Source organism: Malania oleifera, chromosome 13 (assembly GCF_029873635.1).
Source record: "Malania oleifera isolate guangnan ecotype guangnan chromosome 13, ASM2987363v1, whole genome shotgun sequence".
In the NCBI taxonomy this organism is placed as follows: Eukaryota; Viridiplantae; Streptophyta; class Magnoliopsida; order Santalales; family Ximeniaceae; genus Malania; species Malania oleifera.
In genome coordinates this window covers 6,928,146-6,949,913 of record NC_080429.1, presented here as the reverse complement: position 1 = coordinate 6,949,913, position 21,768 = coordinate 6,928,146, and the positions used below count along the sequence as shown (strand labels likewise).

At 37.7% G+C, this 21,768-nt stretch overlaps 1 protein-coding gene and 1 pseudogene across 7 annotated transcripts; one reads left to right on the top strand and one right to left on the bottom strand.

The window, feature by feature from the left end:
• Positions 1 to 1,917: 1,917 nt before the first annotated feature.
• LOC131147083 (5S ribosomal RNA) lies at positions 1,918 to 2,036 on the top strand (annotated as a pseudogene).
• A 115-nt stretch (positions 2,037 to 2,151) lies between these two features.
• On the bottom strand, positions 2,152 to 20,847 carry LOC131146584 (pentatricopeptide repeat-containing protein At5g38730-like). Of its 7 annotated transcripts, XR_009134409.1 has the most exons (5): positions 20,524 to 20,812; positions 7,613 to 7,718; positions 5,225 to 5,605; positions 3,215 to 5,072; positions 2,152 to 2,439 (listed from the first exon to the last, which is right to left on the bottom strand). XR_009134409.1 is itself a non-coding variant. In XM_058096260.1 (3 exons), the coding sequence occupies exon 3, from the start codon at positions 5,139 to 5,141 to the stop codon at positions 3,384 to 3,386; it is 1,758 nt and encodes a 585-aa protein (XP_057952243.1). In that variant the 5' UTR covers positions 5,142 to 5,605; positions 7,613 to 7,718; positions 20,524 to 20,812; the 3' UTR covers positions 2,633 to 3,383. The 7 variants fall into 7 exon arrangements, 1 of the variants encoding a protein (XP_057952243.1); XR_009134407.1 differs by having other exon boundaries at positions 3,215 to 5,605; positions 20,524 to 20,823; XR_009134408.1 differs by having other exon boundaries at positions 3,215 to 5,605; positions 7,589 to 7,718.
• Positions 20,848 to 21,768: the final 921 nt, after the last annotated feature.

Below are 21,768 nucleotides of genomic sequence, written 5' to 3'. Positions count from 1 at the left end.
ACTAACGTCTTTACCTACCCACGTCCAGAATGATGTGGGAACTCTCACATACTTAACACCGTTCTTAGGGCGCCGACACGGCACGTCGCTTTGGGGCGACGACCTAGCCCACCCTCGCACATTTTTCGCTACACACAAGTGGTTCAAGTGCGACGTGTCACTCGTAGGGGACACCCCAACAAATATTAGGAAAAGATTCATATCATAGTGATCTGACAAATTTTACACTGACTGTCAGCTACCTAACGCATCCCTCCTCCTTTACCCGGGCTTAGGACCGACCGTGTGTGAAAAAATTAGGACATTAAGTGCATCACAGGCGGAGTTGTATTTTAAAATATGTTTACAAATAATCTTATAAGGTCATATAATAAAAGTAAGTGTCCAAGTACCACTTATTTTAAACATAATCAAACATCACTTATAACTTTCAACATTTTTTTAATTCAGCAGTTAGTAAATTCAAAACTTTTTTCTGAAAAATACTTTTGCATAAATGGTTCCAATTGATCCCTTAAAAAAACAATGTGATAATAGCTTATGATAATTATTTTTTTTTTTTTTTTAAATGATGGAAACAGCTAAGATTATATTTCACAACTTTTGTTTCTTAATTTTTAGTTATTAAAAAAATTAGAAAAATTTAAACTGATTTTTAAATTTTTCAACATTTGTATTAAAAAGTAAAAAGTAAAAAGTAAAGAGTAAAGAAATTGTTTAAATATATAAATAATTTTTTTCATTAATTTTAAATCACATTAAAAAAAAAAAACTTTTTCATGGTCAAGGTAATTCGTCCCAATGTATTGTAGCTTTAACAAATGTCATCTCAGCCATTTGGGAATCGACGTTCAATTCATCCAATATGTGAAATTTACCCTTTTTTATTCCTTGTTCAAGGTTTACTATCAACTATTAAAGTTTAGTTTAGCCTGGTATGCCTTTTTAAAAGGATTTTTTAAAAAAAAAAATTAATGAAAAGAAATTTTCTAAATAACTGCAAAAATTATTTAACCCCTCTTCGAAAAAGTAATTATTCAAAAGAAAATATTGATGTTGAGTGTTTAGTAAAAAAGTTATAAGATATTATTTAAAATAACTAAAATAGGTATATAAATGTATGGATGTTTCTGTTAAATTATTTATCAAAATATAAGTTTAATATTTAATAACATAAATTTTAAAAATTAAAATATATGAATAATATGATTTAAAATTATTTTTAAATTATTTATCAAAAAATATTTTTATAAACCAATATCATAAAATTATCTTCCAACCAAAAGCTCACCCTTCTGCTTTTTAAAGTTTCAAATTCGTAACTTCTATAAATTTTCCAAAAACACAATAGATCTAGCTTTCACTTTAAAAAGAGGAAACTGAGCCAAAAAATAGAGATCAAACTCACCCTAAGTTGCAACTATTTTATTCTAATTAAGTAATGCTTGGGCTGGATAAGCATTGTCCCTAAAAATTATAGGCTTATAGGAGAAAACAAAATGGGCTAAATATACATATTAGGGTTGCAAGTGAAAAGAATAAGAGGAAATGCAACATTTAAAGAGTTCTAATTTTCATAATGGGCTAAACAGTGACTGGGCGAAAAGAAGGGAAATATAAACTCCACTTTCCTATTCTCAAACGCAAGAAATTTAACAAGTGCGAGTTTGCATAACAGATGAAACCCTAAAGCAAAAATTATCATTGGTCTTTTATGATGGGGATTGCATTTCCCTGGAATAAAATCATTTTTAATTAGTGCAATGCCCATGCCTCAATTAGCATCCAGCATTTTTGGCAGGAAAGGCAGCCCCGTTGACAAAGCTCCCGCGTGTGTGAGGTTCGGAAAAGGAGCTGATCCACAATAAATCTATAAAATGCTCTTGTTACAATTTAAGCAAATACTCTAGGTTTATTGGATGCAGTCATACCAGCACTAATGCACTGAATTCCATCAAAACTCCGTAATTAAGCGTACTTAGGCGAGAGTAGTACTAAGATGAATGACCTCTTGGAAAGTCCTCGTGTAGTACCCCTATTTTTAAAAGGATAAAAAAACAAAAATCAACTTTTTTAGTCTGAAAAAAATTTACAGGGTTATGTAACAGCCTCTAATTAGAACTCCAAAGAACCTCCAACTTTGACACAAAATTCCATCAAGTGCACTCTAATTAAGTTTGCAGCAAAAAACTGCATTTTGTTCAAAATCACCTGGTGTTCACCAGGTGAAACAAGTGAGTTTGACTGCAGAAGACTGTCATGAAGCCCAAAAAAAAAAAATGGAAAATGGATTCTGGAATTATTAACATAAAATTTGGGTGGATCAGGGGCATGCCTTTCTAAAGGACTCGGGATAAATCCATTCTGTTCATTTCCTGACTGCAAGCATAAGTTGTGGCGAGTGTCTCATCGTTTTCGATAACAGATCTCCTAGTTTTCCTGCGTCAAAGAAATAATCAAGCAATTTCAAGTAAAGGACAAGGAGGAAATACAACCACATTCTGAACAATGCTGTAAATTGGGAATTGTATCCAAAAACAAAACAAAAATATTAGCATAAAGAAAAGGAAGGAAACAAAAACAAAAATGACCAATCATAAACAAGCAAGGAAAAAGAATGCAAGACACCGAGTAGATAAAGAAAGTTCCATTCTTAAACTGATGTATTAAAGGGAATATGTGACAAAGAACATCAGTCATTTTACATCCAATTTTTAATCAAGAAAAAAAACACATTACAACACAAAAAGGCTGTTCTCAGAAATATTTTTTTAGCTAAAAACCTTAAAGCATATGATATTAGGTTAGGTGGTTGTTAAACATGGTAATGAAGCAATGGTTGCCCCAAGGTCCATGACTCAACTGTTGTATCCCATGTTCATTTCCGATTACACCTCACAACACCATTGAAATTACAGCTACTGGTACCATGCACTCCAGCTGCACCGGCACCACTCTCAACATTCCCACAACTTTTTTATTCCACAAAATTACAGCTATTATGTGCTTTCTAAACAAGAAGTTGGATTCCACTGCCAGTAAAACAGGTTTGAAGAAACTTATAACACGAGAAACTAGGGATTCAGTAAAATTTAACAAAAGTTCCTATCATCGTTTGCCTTTGAAAAAGGAAGAAAATATGTCAAAAACAAAGAAGAAGAAGAAGAAGAAGAAGAAGAAGAAGAAGAAGAAGAAGAAAAAGATTTAGGTTCACCTTCAGGCTTCAGGCTTCACCGCCTCAGGTTCTCTCTCTCGCCTCTTGGTTCTCCTTCAGACTTGAATTGGAGCTAGGATGACATTGGGGCAGCATAGCTCGTACATTGTGATTTACATAAGCCTGCAAGTTCAGTGTGAACTTCAGGGTTCAGCCATGAGTGCAAACACTACAGATGCTTGGAAATATTTTTTGACATTAAACCCCTCTCAACCACATGATCCCAAAATGGATCTAACAAGCTGTTATCCCCAGCATAAGAATCTCTGAAAGAATGGTATATCTTAACAGTTATCATCAATCTCCTCTTAGCCATCTCATCTAACACATCTGAAGCAGCCATTGAAGTCCCTGCTTTGAAGTAAGCACATGCAAGAGCAGTGTATATAACACTATCTCCTGATAGACCCTTCCATTGCATAAGACCAAATATTCTTTCAGCATAATCGACCTTTCCTTTCTTGCAAAACCTTCTTATAAGTGCCCTATACACTGAGAGGCCAAGGCAGAGACCTCTACTCACAAACTCATCGAGGAGTGTAATAACTGCTTCTTCATTATCTTGGTTGCAGTAACCATCTACAAGCCAAGAATATGTGCAATAACTAGGAGAAAATCCTGCATCAAGCATCTGAAATAAGTGCTCTTTAGCACTGTCCATCTCCAAAACTCTGCAGAAACCATGAATCAATGCCTTGTAAGTAAACTGGTCTGGCTTCAACCCAGCTTCCAATAATTTATTTTTTACTTTCAATGCAGATATCATATCGCCTATCTTGCAATAAGCATTTATCAATGTGTTGCAAGTGACAGTATCTGCATTAACCTTCCTCTCACCCATTTCATTCAAGAGCTTATTTGCATCTCTAATCCTGCCCTCCTCACACAATTTACGAAGGATCGCATTGTAAGTAACAACTCCAGGATACAACCCTTCATCCTCCATTACCTTACGCAATCTTAATGCTTCTTCAAGGTCATTCATTCTACAATACCCATCAATTAGAGTAGTGTATGTAACATGGTTGGGAGAAACGCCTTTGATTTCCTTAAATAGCCTTACAGCTTCTCTCATTCGACCTTCTCTAGAGAACCCATGAATAAGGGAATTATAAGTTACAATGTCACAATGCACTCCTGCTCTTTCCATTCTATCTTGAACAGAAAAGGCTTCATAGTGCATACCCTTCTTGCAATACAATGAAATTAATGCATTGTAAGTGAAAAGATCAGGAACAATAAACTTGTTCTCCATATCACCCGAAACTTGTTCTGCCTTCTCCACATCCCCAGACTTGCAACAAGCATGGATCAACACGTTGAAGATGTGGATGTTAGGAACAACACCCACTCGAAGCATCTTCCTATAAACTTTCCATACCATATCAGTCAATCTCTCCTTCACCAATGAATTTAAAAGCACGGTGCAAGCATGCAAATGGGGTTTCAAGCTCTTCACCCGCATGTGCTCAAAAACCTGGATTGCATCTTGGTTCATCTTTAAGTTAACATAGAAGATCACAAGCCAGCTTAAAATTTGGGAATTCCTATCCGGGTCATCATGCGTATCCATAAGAGCATTCAAAACTGACGGAGACGATAAAAAATCCTTATATGCAATCTTTTCCAGCAAGTTTTGTGCTGTTTTGAAGTGTTTTTGCTTAGTGAGAATGTGAATCATCGTCCAAGATGTTTGCAAAGAATGCTTATAGTTAGGAATGGATTCTACCCATTTAAATAATGCCCAAGAAAGAGAAGAACCATAATCAAATAGTGAGAGATGAAGCAATACCTGGTTCATGATTGTTGAGGTGATATTAGACCCAATCCTGGGTGTCAGGAGACAATTCCAATGTCCCTTCACCGCAATAGCACAAACAGTTTGAATTAAATGAGTTTCAGCATTTAGATAAAATAAGCTAGTCATCAAGACAGATCAGAACTCCGTAGAAGCCCCAATAATTTCATGGGCATGAGCTTTTACTCAAGTTGTGGGTATCATTGACTTGCCTGTCCTCGAATTGTCCTTTCATTCAAGAAACTTCACAAGCATGATTGATTGGGTTGGTGTTTGTCAAATCTTGGGCTAATTGCAGAAAAAGATGTCGCTTGGCAATGTAAAGTCTCTCAGCCATTGTTCATCTTTCAGTCGAGCAAAGAACCAATAAAGTTGCTTCTCAAGAAGCAGACACATTCTGCACCCCAAGTTGGTGACCCACAGGAAAGAACCAAGCCTTCCATGGTAGTCCAGTTCCTCTCCATACCCTTTCCTCTACACCTGCCACCGTAAGCACCTTGGCACCTTGTCTCCCAGACTGGGCCCATGAATCGACCAATCTTCAATCACTGAGAAGAAATCTCAAGATATCATGCAGGGACGGCCCCTTCTCCCTGCGCAGTAGGTGTGAGGTGTGAAAATTAGATACTCCAGCAGGATGAGACTTATTAAGGTTGTGTTTGGGAATGTGAATTTGCATTTGACGTGTATTTTAAATTCATGTATTTCAGTCTTAAATTTGAAATACATGCATTTACGAATTCATTGTTTGGTAATTCTTAAAGGCTGTGAATTTGAATGCATGTATTTATAAATTCACTGTTTGGATACCTTAAGAACCTGTGAATTCTGATTTCAATTTAATTATCTAAAAATATATATAATTATAAAAATGCCTGAAATGCAAAAAAAAAAAAAACAAAAAACTAACATTCAAAATATCAAATGAGAATTAAAGTGTGTGTGTGTGTGAGAGAGAGAGAGAGAGAGAGAGAGATAATCAACCAAATACTTGAACTGAAAATTTAAAATAATATTGTTTTTACAATCCCAATTAAAGAAATTCAAATCTAGTAGAGTTCAATAACAAGTTTTAAAAAAAATGTTAAAATCTAATAATATCATCCCAACACACCACCAAATGGAACATTAGAATATAACATGTCACAAATTGAAGACAACATAGACTTTCTGAATGCAAAATGATAAGAATTATGAACAAGAAACATAGCAACAAAATTCAATTGGACTATAGGAATGGAACCCTCATTAGTGGATATTTAGCGGTGGCACAAATCGAAACTGAATTTCTAACTCGCTAACAGGGGGTAAATGTAACAATATCATGTCAAGTTCACTTCATTTATTCCACTCTTTCGGCTGATGCAATTTTATAAGGCTGATAAGCAAAATGAAATCATTTTTTTCTAGACGAAAGCTTCCAAAAAAATGTCCCATAAGAAGCTACAATCAAAGCACTGTTCCAAAAACTGCCTCAGAACAAAAACTCCAGCTGAGGGATGTCACTTAAGTGCCTAAATCAAACAGAAATGAATCAGTAGTCTTTTCAGAAGCCCCAACATAGCACAAAACAAAAATGTGTTACTTTATATTTAATGATAGCGGTTGTTATTCATATAGCTTTTTATTTTATCAACAAAGAAAATTTATTAAACAGAGAAGAGCGCAAAGGGAAGCAGACAAAAGATCTCCTTCCAGTGCTTCCACAAACAAAACAAAAGAGAGAGAAACAACCTATTATTGTTAGAAAGCCCTCCAATATATTTGGATATCAACCTGGCAAACTCCTATAAAAAATACAAAAAAACAAAGTAGCCAAACTGCCACACTGCTCTGCATTTGGATTGTTTGGAGTCTTGCTCCAACTAAACATACAAAACACACAACAATTACATGTATGGTATTCATGTATGTTATTCGATTCATAATCCATAAATCTGTGCAATGATATTCTTTGGTATTTTCAGTATACTATTTGCAGGTGGGCCACTGTTTCAATTACATGTTGTAGGTAACTGTTTAATACATATATAAGGCTATCATATTCCAAAAATTCAGCATCATCCCCTTTCATGCAACCAGACACTTTATCTTATTGTATCATTATTTGCATCTTATGTGTGATATTCAGAGAGATGTATACCATCAGCAGTTTGGAAGTCCCAACATTAGCAATTATAATTAACATTAGCAATTATATTCTAGTGTACATGTACTTTGGAAGTTTAGACCATCAGCAGAAAGGATGTATACCTTAACATAAGGTATTACAAAATCAAGGTACAAACAAAGAAATGAGTTTAGAAACAGCAACAATAACCTGTTAGGGAAGCGAAAAAAGAAATTACAAACTCAATGTACATACAGTATACAGATTTAGCAGCATTATAGTATTATTATACTATTATTTTGAACATTTTTGAATTTCTAGATGATCAGTAATATTTTATTTCTAGAAATGCAATTTCCATTCATGCATGAGATTTTCTACTAGCTAGAGAAGTATCACCCTCAAATTCATAGTTCAAATTTGGAAAAAAAAAATTGGAAATTTTTCTTGAGAATTAATTTTTAACTGGTATAGAAAAAGTTACGCAGACCAGCCACAGTCGGACGAGTGATTCAATGCATAACAGAACTGCAAAGGCAAGTGGAGAGGCTGATTCAAAAGAAGGAAGACCTCTTGTCAGCTATGAATAATATTTCCTGCAGGCAATTAAAGAAGTCAGTACTGCAGAAAATCGAAGGATGGGAAAGGTTCAGAACCCAATAAAACAAAAGAGAGTCTCTGTCATCCCTAGCATTTGAACGTAATAGAAATACCAAACAGACCCCTGCATAAAAGACCGTACCACTAGCAGAAAAATCTAAATTTAAGAAAACAAATTATGCAACATGAAACATATCAATACAGTTACACTGGTAGGAAGTTCTCATCAGCCACAATTAAACCAAACTGGAGAGAAGCAATCAGCTTCTGCTCCAACATCTCTCTCTCGGGATAAACCCAATTACAACAAGTACCTTATCCTATCTTTTAATACCTTCAAAGCAAAGAAAAATTATAATTTTTTTCCTTTATTTTCCCTCTTTATTATAATTTTTTTTCGGATTACAAGCAGGGCAGGATGCATCCATGTGTTACTATTTTTCGGATTACATTTATTCAATCAAGTTCTTTTCCCCCACGAAGAAAAGACCAAAACCAAAGGAGGACTTGAATTTACGCCAATAATGAGAGCAATCGCGGTGATCATTTGTGTATTTTGGATGCAGTCTGTTGATATGTGAAGTTAACAATATTAGTTAGTTAGTTATGAAGTTAGCATGTTAGTTAAGAAGTTATTTTATTTTACTCCTTGTATATAAAAGCTTAGATTTCAGTTGTATACACAGTACTGAATTTTATCAAGAATGCAGAGTAAATTTTTCCTTTCTCTCAGCTTCTTTCATTTCCCTCTACATGATTGATCTCAGTTTATTTTTCCACATGGTATCAGAGTAATTATGAGATCAATTGCTGCTCTTCCAATCCATTTTACACAAGCTGGTGAATCAAGAGGGAGTAATGAATTCTGGCAATTGAAGCCAACCTCCTTAATTGAAGGTCCCAGGAGTTTCTTGAGGCTAGAAGGAAGGTAACTTGATTATCATTAATGGCGTCCTCTTTCTCTGTCTCCTCTGTCAATCCTGCAGATGATTCTTCAAGTCCTTATCATCTCAAAAATACTGAAAATCCTGGCATTCAGCTGGTTACACAACCTTTAACTGGAGAAAATTATCATACTTGGTGTCGATCAATGCAAATTGCTCTACAATCAAAGAATAAGCTTGGTGTTAGGGGTTGACAGTGTGACCTCAATTAAATGGGGAGGAGAGATGCCTTCACTTGCCCTTGTCGGGGATTTTTATACTGGATGTTGAATTATTCGGATGATAGCTCGTTGGTTGTCATGTTGATTGAATATAACAACTAGTTCCACATGTCATTGAGTATGAAGGTCGTTTGTCTTCATGAATTCATTATTGTTGGAACTGATATTTCATGCCTATGATGGCTTTCGAAAACTTCTCAAGTGTTCATGGTAGTCGGATTGAATGTGTAGTTGTTGGCTGACTCATCGAGGGAGAGCCTCGACGAGTGCCGCGCGGCCCGTTAAGTGAGTTTAAATTGGCAATCCGTGACAGTTGGTATCAGAGCACGGTGTGCGTGAACCCGGTGGGCGTGAACACTCTAAGTTGGAAAATGAGACTTCAAAATTTTGTAAAACAGAACGATGTGAAGGCATGTAAAGCAAGGGATAACTCAAGAGAAAGGTGTGCCAATAGAATTTGAAGCCGCCAAAGAGAAAATTGATTTTGAAAATAGAATTGTGGAACTAGAGTACCTCACTCCATGTATAAGAATCCCTGGTATGGAGTAGTTGGAAGCCACAAGAAAAGGGTGAAAAATATAGAGGGCATGATGCCATCTCCCATCTCTTGACGGAGAAAGACAAACAGAGTTTGTGGTATTCGAAAGGAGGATTAAGTAGTCAGAAACTCATTGAGGGCATGATGCCATCCATAATCCCAAGGAACAGTGCCAATAGAGCTTGAGGCTTCCCCAATAGAGCTTGAGGTCTGCCAAAGAATATTGAGTTATTGGAAGCCTTGAGTAGGCTAAAACATATCAAGGGTGTAATGCCATTCATTGTCCCAAAAGGTAGTGCCAATAGAGCTTGAGGCCTCACTGCAGGAAACAGACCAATAGAGCTTGAGGTCTGTCAGAGAATATTAAGCTGTCGGAAGCCTTGAATAGGTTGAAAGACATCGAGGTCGGATGCAATCTAGAATCCCATGGGTTTGTGCCAATAGAGCTTGAGGCCGCCCTACGGAAGTTAATTGAGATCGTTGCTTATATTGCGCGTACAGAGGATGGAAAAAGAATCCATGACAATTTGATGGGTAAGTGAGCAGAGGACTTCCAGTAAGACTACAGAGAGAAGGTAATGGTTCACACCAAGCACCCAGGAAAGTAGGCAAGGTGCCACACAAAAGTGCAAAGGGAAGGCAATGTGAACGCTGCATGCTCTGTAAGTCAACATGGTAGAGAAAGAGTAATAGTTCACAACAAGCACCCAAGAAAGTAGGTAGGGTGTCACACCAAACGCTAAAGGGTTGGCAGGGTAAATAATACATGCTTCGGTTGGTATGGTAGAGAAAGGATAATGGTTCCCGCCAAGTACCTAGGAAAGTAGGTAGCGTGACACGCCAAACACGCGAAAAAGGGTAGGTAGGGTGAACGCTGCACGCTCTGACCAAGTTAAGATAGATAATTGCAAGCCTCTGATGACTTGAACGACGCTACAATGAGAGTTTCAGTAAATTTCAATACCCAAAAGACAACCAACTGAAATGGATGAGTCGTAGACCCTTTTCATTTCTTTACTAGTCGATAATCATAGGTACCTAGGAAAGTAGGTAGCGTGACACGCCAAACACACAAAAAAGGGTAGGTAGGGTGAACATTGCACACTCTGACCAAGTTAAGATAGATAATTGCAAGCCTCTGACGACTTGAACGATGCTACAATGAGAGTTTCAGTAGATTTCAATACCCAGAAGACAACCAACTGAAATGGATGAGTCATAGACCCTTTTCATTTCTTTACCAGTCGATAATCATAGATACCTCACATAGTTGATGAGTCGTATCCTTTTTTAGATCCTTAACTGTCTGTTGTCATAGTCATCTCACACAATCGATGAGTCTTATCCTTTTTCATTTCTTTACCAGACAGTTGTAGTAGTTACTTCGAATAGTGGGTGAGTTGTATCCCTTTTCAGTTCTTTATAAGTCGGTGGGTGTATTTCTCTCATACCTTGGATGAGTCATATAGTGTAGATGCTAAATACGTAGAGTATAACCTAGTAGACATGTAGTCAATGACGAAGGTCACCAACAGCAAGAGTGGAAAGTCTTCTTACAAATACATCGACAAGGTTGTCAATAGAGTGAGTGGGGGAGAATGTTAGGGGTTGACAGTGTGACCTCAGTTAAATGGGGAGGAGAGATGTTTTCACTTGCCCTCACCAGGGATTTATATACTGGATGTTGAATTATTCAGATGATGGCTCGTGTGGTTGTCTTGTTGATTGAATTTGACAACTAGCTCCACATGTCATTAAGTATGAAAGTCGATTGTCTTCATGAAATCATTATTGTTAGAAACTGATATTTCATGCCTTCAGCTTTTAAAAGCCTCTCTCTCAAGTGTTCATGACAGCCGGATTGAATTTGTAGTTGTTGGCTGACTCATTGAGGGAGAGGCTAGACGAGTGACGCACGGCCCATTAATTGAGTTTAAATTGGCGGTCCGTGACACTTGGCTTCATTGATGGAAGTCTTTACCTTGCCGTCTGATTTTTCATACCCAGCACATAATGCTTGGTTATGGTGTAATGATATGGTCTTCTCATGGTTACTCAATTCTGTATCAAAGGAGATAGTAGCGAGTTGTATCTATATTGATACTGCAAAAGAACTTTGGTGTGATTTGCAGCAACGTTACCTGCAAACTAATGCACCATGAATTTTTCAGATTCAGAAGGAAATTGGAAATCTGGTGCAAGATGATCTCTCCATAAGTGCATACTTCACTGGTTTGAAGACTCTTTGGGATGAATTGATGAATTACATGCCCTAGCCTCCTTGTGGTTATTCAAGAAATTGTAATTGTGAAGTCTTGAATGCTGTTCTTGAATATCGGCAACGAGAATATGTGTGTGTTTCATGATGGGACTTAATGACACTTATGCAAGTGTTCGATCTCAGATTTTGCTAATAGAGCCAATTCCTGATATGAATAGAGTTTTTTCTTTGATCCTGCAAGAAGAAAGACAGCGTAGTGTTCATCCTAATGGAAATTTGTCAATCTTGATTCTATTGCTCTGGTTTCTACTACTCAACAACAGAATTTCCAAAAAAACAATTCAAGATATAAGGCTTCTTCGAAACCTAAACCAGTGTGTAGCCACAGTGGCATGATGGGGCATACCAAGGAGAAATGCTATAAACTTCATGGATACCCTCCTAGTTGCAAGTCTACAAAGTCTCAAATTAATTATGTTAATGGTAATTTTTCTAATACCATTTCACAAGGAGCACAAATTTCTGAAGGATCCTCATTGCCTTTTACTCAAGAGCAGTGTCAACAGCTTCTCTCTATGCTTGATTCACATAATTCCGCAGTTAAACCTACAATGGTTCATCAAATAGGAGTGTTCATCAGTCATTGTAAAACTCACTAGCAATTGTCAACGTGTTTAGCCTACTTGGCTCCCTCGCTAAGTACAACATGTCAACGGAGGATTTATTAATGAATTACGTTTGCTTTAATGTTTACTGCTTGTTTGTCACGGCTTTCATGAATTGATTATTCTTTCCGCTGCTATCTGAATGAATGTTAATAAAAGTGCTTCGTGGATGAATGTTGGTAAACGATATGCTGGCTAGTTAAGCAAGAGTGCTTTAGCTAGCGCCGCACGACCCTTCACAACGGTGTGAAAATAGTTGGACCGTGACATGTTGTCACGAACAAAGCTTGTTCGGGGCATTATGCTTGCCTGTGACTGCTTATCTCGTGTACTTAGGATGGATTCCCATCATATAAATACTAATGTAGGGTTATTTTCTGCTAGTAGAGTCTTTGTAAGCCAAATAAGGCAGTATGACTCCTTGGTCACTTTAATGTTTCCTAGTGCCAGAGTAGGAATAGCCTAGAAAGCTCTTTAGGGGAGGGTGAGTGTTCATCAGTCATTGTAAAACTCACTAGCAATTGTCAACGTGCTTAGCCTACTTTTCTCCCTCGCTAAATACAACATGTTAACGGAGGATTTGTTAATGAATTACGTTTGCTTCAATGTTTACTGCTTGCTAGCCACGGCTTTCACGAATTGTTTACTTTTTCCGCTGCTATCTGAATGAATGTTAATGAAAGTGCTTCATGGATGAATGTTGGTAAACGATTGGCTGGCTAGTTAAGCAAGAGTGCTTTAGCTAGCGCCGCACAGCCCTTCACAACGGTGTGAAAATAGTCGCACCGTGACATTTGGTATCAGAGCTGAGTCGGTGACACTTGGTGAGAGCCCAAGGTTGAGTTGCTACATGAATTCGATTGCCTTCGTTGTTGGATTTGGGAAGCTTTGGTAAGTGACCATGGCACCAAACACTGCTAAGAGGATCAGTATGCTGGAAGCACAGGTTGAGACAACAACCAACACTATGGCCGCAGAGGTGACCTAGATAAGAGAACTTATTGATGAGGTGATGGGATCACAAAAACATCAAACAGGTTTGATAGGCGACTTGTCAGAAGACTTTCGCCACACAATTGAAACTTTGCAGTCGCAGATAGCTGATCTGGATGCAAAGGTGAATCTGATGGTTCTTGCTATGGGGAACTCCAACACTCCAGGAGTTAGCAAGACCAAGGTGCCAGAACCCAGGACATATGGGGGTGCTCAAGATGCCAAGAAGTTAGAGAACTTCTGGTTTGATGTGGAGCAGTACTTTCGCGTTGTGAGGATGGCCTCAGAACAGGCAAAGGTCGATACTGCGATCATGTACTTGGTGATGCCAAACTGTGGTGGCGTACCAAGTACAGAGAAATTGAAAATGGAAGCTATGTAATTGATAGTTGGGCAGACTTGAAGAGAGAGCTCAAGGCCCAATTCTTTCCTGAGAATGTTGAGTATAATGCACGGAGAAAACTAAGAGGTCTCAAGCATACGGGGTCGATCAGAGAATATGTGAAACAATTTTCTGTTTTAATGTTAGATATTCGGGATATGTCGGAGAAGGACAAGTTGTTCTATTTTCTTGAGGGGATGAAACCGTGAGCAAGAACTGAACTTCATAGGCAAAGGGTTCAAGAGTTCTCAACTGCACAAGCGGCTGCAGAACGCTTGACTGACTACGCTGGTGATGCTACCTTTTCGTCCAAACGGTTTGGCAGAGAGAGAAACGGTGGAAATTCTTTCAAGAGGCAAACCCAAGAGTGGGGGAGCCGACCCTAACTCATCAACCTCAAAGGAAGTTTCGTCGTCTCAAGGATTCAACACACCCAATGGAAAGGATGGAAAGGGGAAGAGTAAAATTTTGTGCTACTTGTGTAGTGGGCCTCATAAAGTTTTTGAGTGCCCTCACAAAGCATCACTTAATGCCTTACAGGCTTCCATTGTAGAGCAGGAAGTGGAAGACGATGAGGAAGAGGATGGTGCCCCGAGGGTGGCTTTAGTGCGGCTAGTGAACGCATTGGAAAAGCAGGCAAAAACACCAAAAGTTACACGAGCAAAAGGGTTAATGTTTGTGGACTTGATAATAAATGGGAAGAGTACTTGCGCTATGGTGGATACAGGGGCTAGTCATAATTTTGTTTCGCAGTTGGAAGCATGGAAACTCAACTTATCCTTAGAGAATGATACAGGACGCATGAAAGCAGTTAACTCTGTAACCCAGCCTACTCTAGGAGTAGCCAAGCAAGTGGCTATAAAGTTTGGACAGTGGGAAGGTCATGCGAATTTCACAGCGGTGTCATTGGATGACTTTCCAGTCATTCTAGGAATGGAGTTCCTAAGGGGGACGAGGGCAGTGTTGATGCCTTCGGCTAGTTTCCTATGTCTGATGGGAGATCACTGGTGCATGGTGCAAGTCGTTGCAACGAAAGGAAACGACGGGAAGTCCCTTTCAGCCATACAACTCAATGAAGGATTGGGTAAGAGTGAGCAAATACATCTAGCCACGGTGGTGGTAGACAAAGAAGTAGGCCAAGAGTTGGAGCCTATGACCATCCAAGCGGTGTTGGATGAGTATAAGGAGGTTTTGCTGAATAAGCTGCCTCACAATTTGCCTTCACAACGGACTGTGGAGGATGAGATCGAGTTGTTATCAGAAGTGAAATCACCTGCTAAAGGGCCATGTCGGATTGCGCCTCGAGAGATAGTAGAGTTGGGGAAACAACTTGATGAATTGGAAGCAGGATGTGTTCGCCCTTCCAAAACACCGTTGGGAGAATCGGTGTTATTTCAGAGGAAACATGAAGAACATCTACGGAAGGTGTTCAACAGTCTGAATGTGAAGAAGGAGAATTTCTCTTTCACTCGACGGAGCAACAAATTCCTTGGTCAAGTGGTTGAACAAGGTCATATCTGGAGGGGTATGGAGAAGGTAAAGATGATTCAAGAACGGAAGATCCCCACGACAGTGAAGGAGTTGCGTTCCTTTCTTGGCCTTACTAAACTTTGCAGGAAGTTCGTTAAGGGATATTCGCGGAGAATGATTCCAATGACAGGACTACTGGGGAGGTATTATTAGCCGCACACGCGGGATAATGTGGTTGATTATACCAAAACTTGTCTCACTTGCCAACAAGACAAGGGGGAGCGGAAGAAGTATGGTACTTTCTTGGCCGCACCGAAGTATTGTTTGGTAGAGGGGACGACACAATTGTTCCTTGTGACTATTGTGAGATATTGGGGTTTTCCCCAAGTTATTATTTGTGACCAAGATTTAATGTTCACTGACAACTTCTTAACAGAGTGTTTCAGGATATTCAAGTCACATCTTGACATCTCTTCGTGTTATCACCGACAGACAGACGGACAGATGAAGAGATTCAGAGAGCTGCTAGATGAGTACTTGAGCCATTTTGTCAATGACAACCAGAAGAATGGCGTGCAACTACTTGATGTGGCTCCATTATGTGGCAATGCCCAAAGGCGCTCAACAACCAACAAGAGCCCTATTGAGCTTGTTATAGGCCAGCTGTTGTTGTTACCTCACACAGTGGGCAAGCCGTACAGACGAAAGAGTCCCAAGGTGTGCATCTTCACCAGAGAATGGAGACTGAATGCAGAGTTTGCCCAAGCCTATCTGGAGAAAGCTTCTAAACAAATGAAGAAGTGGGCAGATCAGGAGATAAGACCGCACTTTTATGTCAGTTGCCTCAAGCCATTTAACGCCAACACCAACGACCTGAGCAGAAGTCAGTCAAAAAGCACAAAATTGAAGACAGTGCAACTTGACAGACATGAAGTTGAAGAGATCCTTGCAGATAGAAAGTTCATATCCTTAAGGAAGAAGCGACAGAAGTTCCTAGTGAAATGGAAGTGTCTTGATGACAAAAAAATCAGCTGAATTTCTGCGGAAGATTTGAAGCCATTCGTGGACAAAGTTAAAGTGTACCTATCGCCAAAAGTCTACGAGGACGTCAATCGCATAAGTGGGGAGAATGTCACGAGCTAAGCTTGTTCAGGGCATTATGCTTGCCTGTGACCGCTTATCTCGTGTGCTTATGATGAGTTTCCATTATATAAATACTAGTGTAGGGTTATTTTCTGCTAATAGAGTCTTTGTACGCTAAATAAGGCAGTATGACTCCTCGGTCACTTTGATGTTTCCTAGTGCCAGAGTGGGAATAGCCCAGAAAGCTCTTCGGGGGAGGGTGAGTGTTCATCAGTCATTATAAAACTCACTAGCAATTGTCAAAGTGCTTAGCCTACTTGCCTCCCTCCCTAAGTACAACATGTCAACGGAGGATTTGTTAATGAATTATGTTTGCTTCAATGTTTACTGCTTGCTTGCCACGGCTTTCATAAATTGATTATTGTTTCCGCTGCTATCTGAATGAATGTTAATGAAAGTGTTTCGTGGATGAATGTTGGTAAACGATAGGCTAGCTAGTTAAGCAAGAGTGCTTTAGCTAGCGCCGCACGGCCCTTCACAACGGTGTGAAAATAGTCGGACCGTGACAAGTAGGTACTCAGCAAAATTCTCAAACATTCCTTAACAAATCAGGTATATTACCTTCTCCTCAACATAGTATCTTCACTGCTATTAATTTTCAACATTTCTCTTCATTCATCAACAAGGTTGAAAACAACTCTTCTAAGGCACCTTGGATCATTGTTACTGGTGCAACTGACCATATGGTCAGCTTTGTTTCTTTCTTACATTCATATTCACCTGTTCAATCTACTTTTGTGACCCTTCCAAATGGTCACAAAGTCAGCGTTACACACATAGGCATAGTCAAAATTTATGATACTTTAACCCTGACTAATGTTATATGTGTTCCATCTTTTTCATTCCATCTTTTATCAATTAGTAAGCTTGTTCATTCTACTAATTATGTTGCTGCTTTCTTGAATAAATCATGCTTCATTCAAGACCTATGTGCATGGAGGATGATGGTGGTGAACAACAAGATGGACTTTATTACTTGCTGCCATCTAAGCCATCAGCATCTGTTGTAGCTGATGTTTCTATTTCAAATGTATTTTCTGTAGCTAATGTTTCTATAGCCAATACAATTGTTTCCAATCCTCATCCTTTGACATATGGCATTATTATCTACGTCATCCATCACATGCTAGACATTGTTTGTTGAATAAACACGATTTTGTTATCAATTCTCCTTGTGCAAATATTTGTGATATATGCCATTATGCAAAACAAGCTCGTTTATCTTTTCCTCTAAGTAATTATGTTACTACAGCACCATTTGAAATCATTCATACTAACATATGGGGTCCTTTTTCTACTTCCACCTTGGAAGGTTTTCAATATTTTCTTACAATTGTGGATGATTTTTCACGGGCAACTTGGGTCTATATGCTAAAACATAAATCTGAAACTTGACCTAAGCTACTTTCTTTCTTTGTTCTTGTTGAAACACAATTCAATCATAAAGTTAAAACCATTAGAAGTGATAATGGTCTAGAGTTCAATATGACCAATTATTATGCTTCTAAGGGTATCATTCATCAAAGCAACTGTAATGCAACTCCTCAGCAAAATGGGATTGTGGAAAGAAAACATAGATATTTGTTGGAAGTGGCTCAAGCTCAGATTTCAAGCTAATCTGCCTTTATGTTTCTGGGGTGATTGTGTCTTAACAGCTGCTTATCTTATTAACAGATCACCCACTCCACTTCTTTCAAATAAATCTCCTTACAAAGTCCTCCTCTAACAAACCTTATTACTCTCATTTCAAGGTTTTTGGGTGCCTTTGTTTTGCTAGTACTCTTTCTGCCCATAGAAGCAAATTTGATTCCCGAGCTTGCAAGTGTTTGTTTCTTAGTTATCCTTTTGGTGTAAAGGGATATAAACTCTATGACTTACATTCTCATACAATTTTTTTGTCTCGGGATGTTGTTTTTCATGAAACCATATTTCCCTATAGGTGTAATCCTGCTCCTACTTCATCACAACCTGTAGTTTCTTTAGATTCTTTTGTTTTACCAGTTCCATTTTCTGATTCTATCTCAGATTCCAGCAACACACAACCACATCATTCTTCTCCAAGTACTAATTCTGCCACTGATAATGTTCTCTCCCTTCGAAGGTCCACTAGACAGAGACATCCCCCAAATTATTTGCACCGGTATCATTGTCATCTCAGCAGTTCTGCTTCAGACCTTGGTTCCCTTGCAGCAGTTGCTCCTTCCAAGGTATGTACTTCTTATCCTTTGTCTTCTTATCTTTCTTACTCCAACTTGTACTCTACATACAAAGCCTATACTATTTCCTTGTCTTCCAATATCGAACCTAAAACTTTTTCACATGCTATGCAATTTCCTCATTAGCGTCATGCTATGTCAGTTGAATTAGCTGCTCTTGAAGAAAATCATACTTGAATTCTCACTAGTTTACCTCCTGATAAACATCCTATTGGGTGCAAATGGGGGTACAAAATTAAATATAAGTCAGATGTTACCATTGAAAGATACAAAGCTCAACTTGTAGCTAAGGGGTACACTCAACAATAAGGTTTGGATTTTCTTGATACTTTTTCTCTTGTTGCTAAACTCACTAGTGGTCATTGTTTGCTTGCTATTGCTGCTGTGAAAGGTTGGTTTTTACATCAATTACATGTTAATAATGTTATTCTTCATGGAGATTTAGATGAAGAAATATACATGTCACTTCCTCCAGGTTATGGAAGTGAGGGGGAGACAGGAGTATGAAATTTTCTTAAGTCGTTATATCGACTCAAGCAAGCTTCTCGCCAATGGTTTCACAAGTTATCACATTGTCTTTTGACTCATGGTTTTTCACAATCTAAGTGTGACTACTCTTTGTTTACTAAAGTTACTACAAGTTCCTTTATTGCTTTGCTTGTTTATGTGGATGATAGTAGCAAGCAATGATATTCAAGTTATGCAAGACATCAAGAATGTTCTTCATGCTGAGTTTAAGATTAAAGATCTTGGAGAATTGAAATACTTCCTTGGATTGGAAGTGGCCCAAACATCTAAATTCATTTCTGTTTGTCAAAGGCACTATGCTCTTGAAGTGTTAACTAATTCAGGTTTCATTGGTTGTAAACTAGCTAAACCACCTATAAATCCTAGCTTGCGCTTTACTAATACAGACTATGGTTTATTAGAAGATCCTACCATCTATCGAAGGTTAGTAGGGAGGTTGCTTTACCTTACTATTATCAGGCCAGACTTGGCATATTCAGTCCATATTCTGGCTCAGTTTATGGATAAGCCAGCACAGCCTCATTTGGATGCTGCATATCAGGTGTAGAGATACTTAAAAGGGACTCTCACAGATTCAGATTGGGCAACAAGTCCTGAAACAAGAAAATCAATTACAGGATTTTGTGTTTTCTTGGGTGATTCTCTTATTTCTTAGAAATGAAAGAAACAAAACATTGTATCAAGATCATCAGCTGAAGCTAAATACAGGGCTCTTGGTTGTACAGCATGTGAATTAACTTGATTACTTGTTTTGCTTAAATAATTTGGTATCCATCATACCTCACCAGCATTGCTTTTCTGTGATAGCAAAGTTGCTCTACATATAGCAACCAACCCAGTGTTTCATGAGAGAACAAAACACATTGAGATTGATTGTCATTTGGTTAGGGAGAAAATTCAAGCTGGAATACTACATACTCTTCATGTGAATTCAAAGCATCAATTAGCAGAATTCTTTACCAAGGCATTGGCATCACCACAGTTTATATTTTTCCATTCCAAGATGGGAGTGAAAAATATATACACTCCATCTTGAGGAGGAGTGTTGATATGTGAAGTTAACAATATTAGTTAGTTAGTTATGAAGTTAGCATGTTAGTTAAGAAGTTATTTTATTTTACTCCTCGTATACAAAAGCTTAGATTTCAGTTGTATACACAGTACTAAATTTTATCAAGAATGCAAAGTAATTTTTTCCTTCCTCTCAGCTTCTTTCTTTTCCCTCTACACGATTGATCTCAGTTAATTTTTCCACGCAGTCTTTGCTTTTCCTCAAAACTTATCACTCAATTTAATGGGTATTCGTCTTTTCACTCACTTCAGTCTTATAAAAAAGGAAAGGCAGATTCCATAAGCTTTAGTTGTTTCCCAAGATTCTCCGAATGAAGGAATAGAATGCACAGGGCCTTTATTCACATCATGACAATCCATTTGACCATCATATGTATGTCCGGCAGAGAGAGAGAGAGATCAGATGTACCTGAAGTGAAAGAGTTGGGGGTACTCCGCAGTCTGCACACATACGATCGCACACAAGGATTGGACAGAACGACGAGGATGCAGGGGAAAACAGCTTTCCCGTTGAAGGTTCGAGGGAGAGACGAGCAGCTTCACGTTGGAGTTTCGAGGGATCGTCAAGAGAAGGGATGGGGGGGGGTGGAAGAGGGAGCATCTCTGCGCTTGGAGATTCGAGGGATTTCTGTCGAGAGAGCTTCAAGAGAGAAGGGATACAGATTTAAGATTCCCAAATTCAAATACATCCTTCCAAATTCACGTCGCCAAACAGACCACAGGTTTTTTTTTTCTCAAATTCAAAAATATAGAAAATGCGTAAAAGGGAAGGTTGCAAATTAGTTTCCAAAATCATTTAGGCAGTTTGTAACTCACAAAATATTAAAGAAAGAAAAGAAAAATGTAAGGGAATTCTAATTTTTATGTTTAGTTATTAAGAAAAATGAGAAAGAGTATCAAAAAATATACTAAATTTATAAATAAAAATTTAATTTTACATATCATTAATTTTTATTTTTTAATTTTAATTATATTAAAATAAGCTTTTATTTTTGATAATATTAATAGAGAAGGAAAACTAAGAAAAAAATTTTGATAAGAAAAAATAAGTTTACTCCTTATTTTTCTTTTCTTTTTTTCATGTAAATTTCTTGATCCAAATGGACCCTTAGGCCCCGTTTAGAACTCAAAAAATATTTTAAAAAGGAAGGAAAAATATCAAGAAATCCTCATTTTCATGTTTGGTTATCAAGATAATGAAAAAGAAAATGAAAAATATATCAAATTTATAAATAAAATTTTGAGTTTACACATTACTAATATTTAGTTTTTCATAATTTTTAGTCATATTAAAACAAACTTTCATTTTTAATAATATCTAATAGAAAAAAGAAAATATAAGAGAAAATGAGTTTTTTTTTTGTTTTTTTTTTCCTTTCTTGACCTAAAATCTTTTATCCAAGCAAGCTCCTAAGGAATATAGCATTTTTGTAAGCATAATAATTTCCAAAAATAATTCAAATAAAAATTTCCCATTTGATGAACATAATGCTCAAATTTTCTAATAAATCTACGAGAAATTATGCAAGAGACCTCTCTTTCCACATGTTCATGCACCTATCTACTAGATGTTAAATATATGGTAAATTGATCTTACATTAATTGATATCACACAAACTAACTACTTGAAAATGACCATCTCTATTATTTTTCT

Bases quoted from the DNA above. Each gene is read 5' to 3' on its own strand.
- LOC131146584 (XM_058096260.1), bottom strand. From the start codon at position 5,141: ATGACTAGCTTATTTTATCTAAATGCTGAAACTCATTTAATTCAAACT.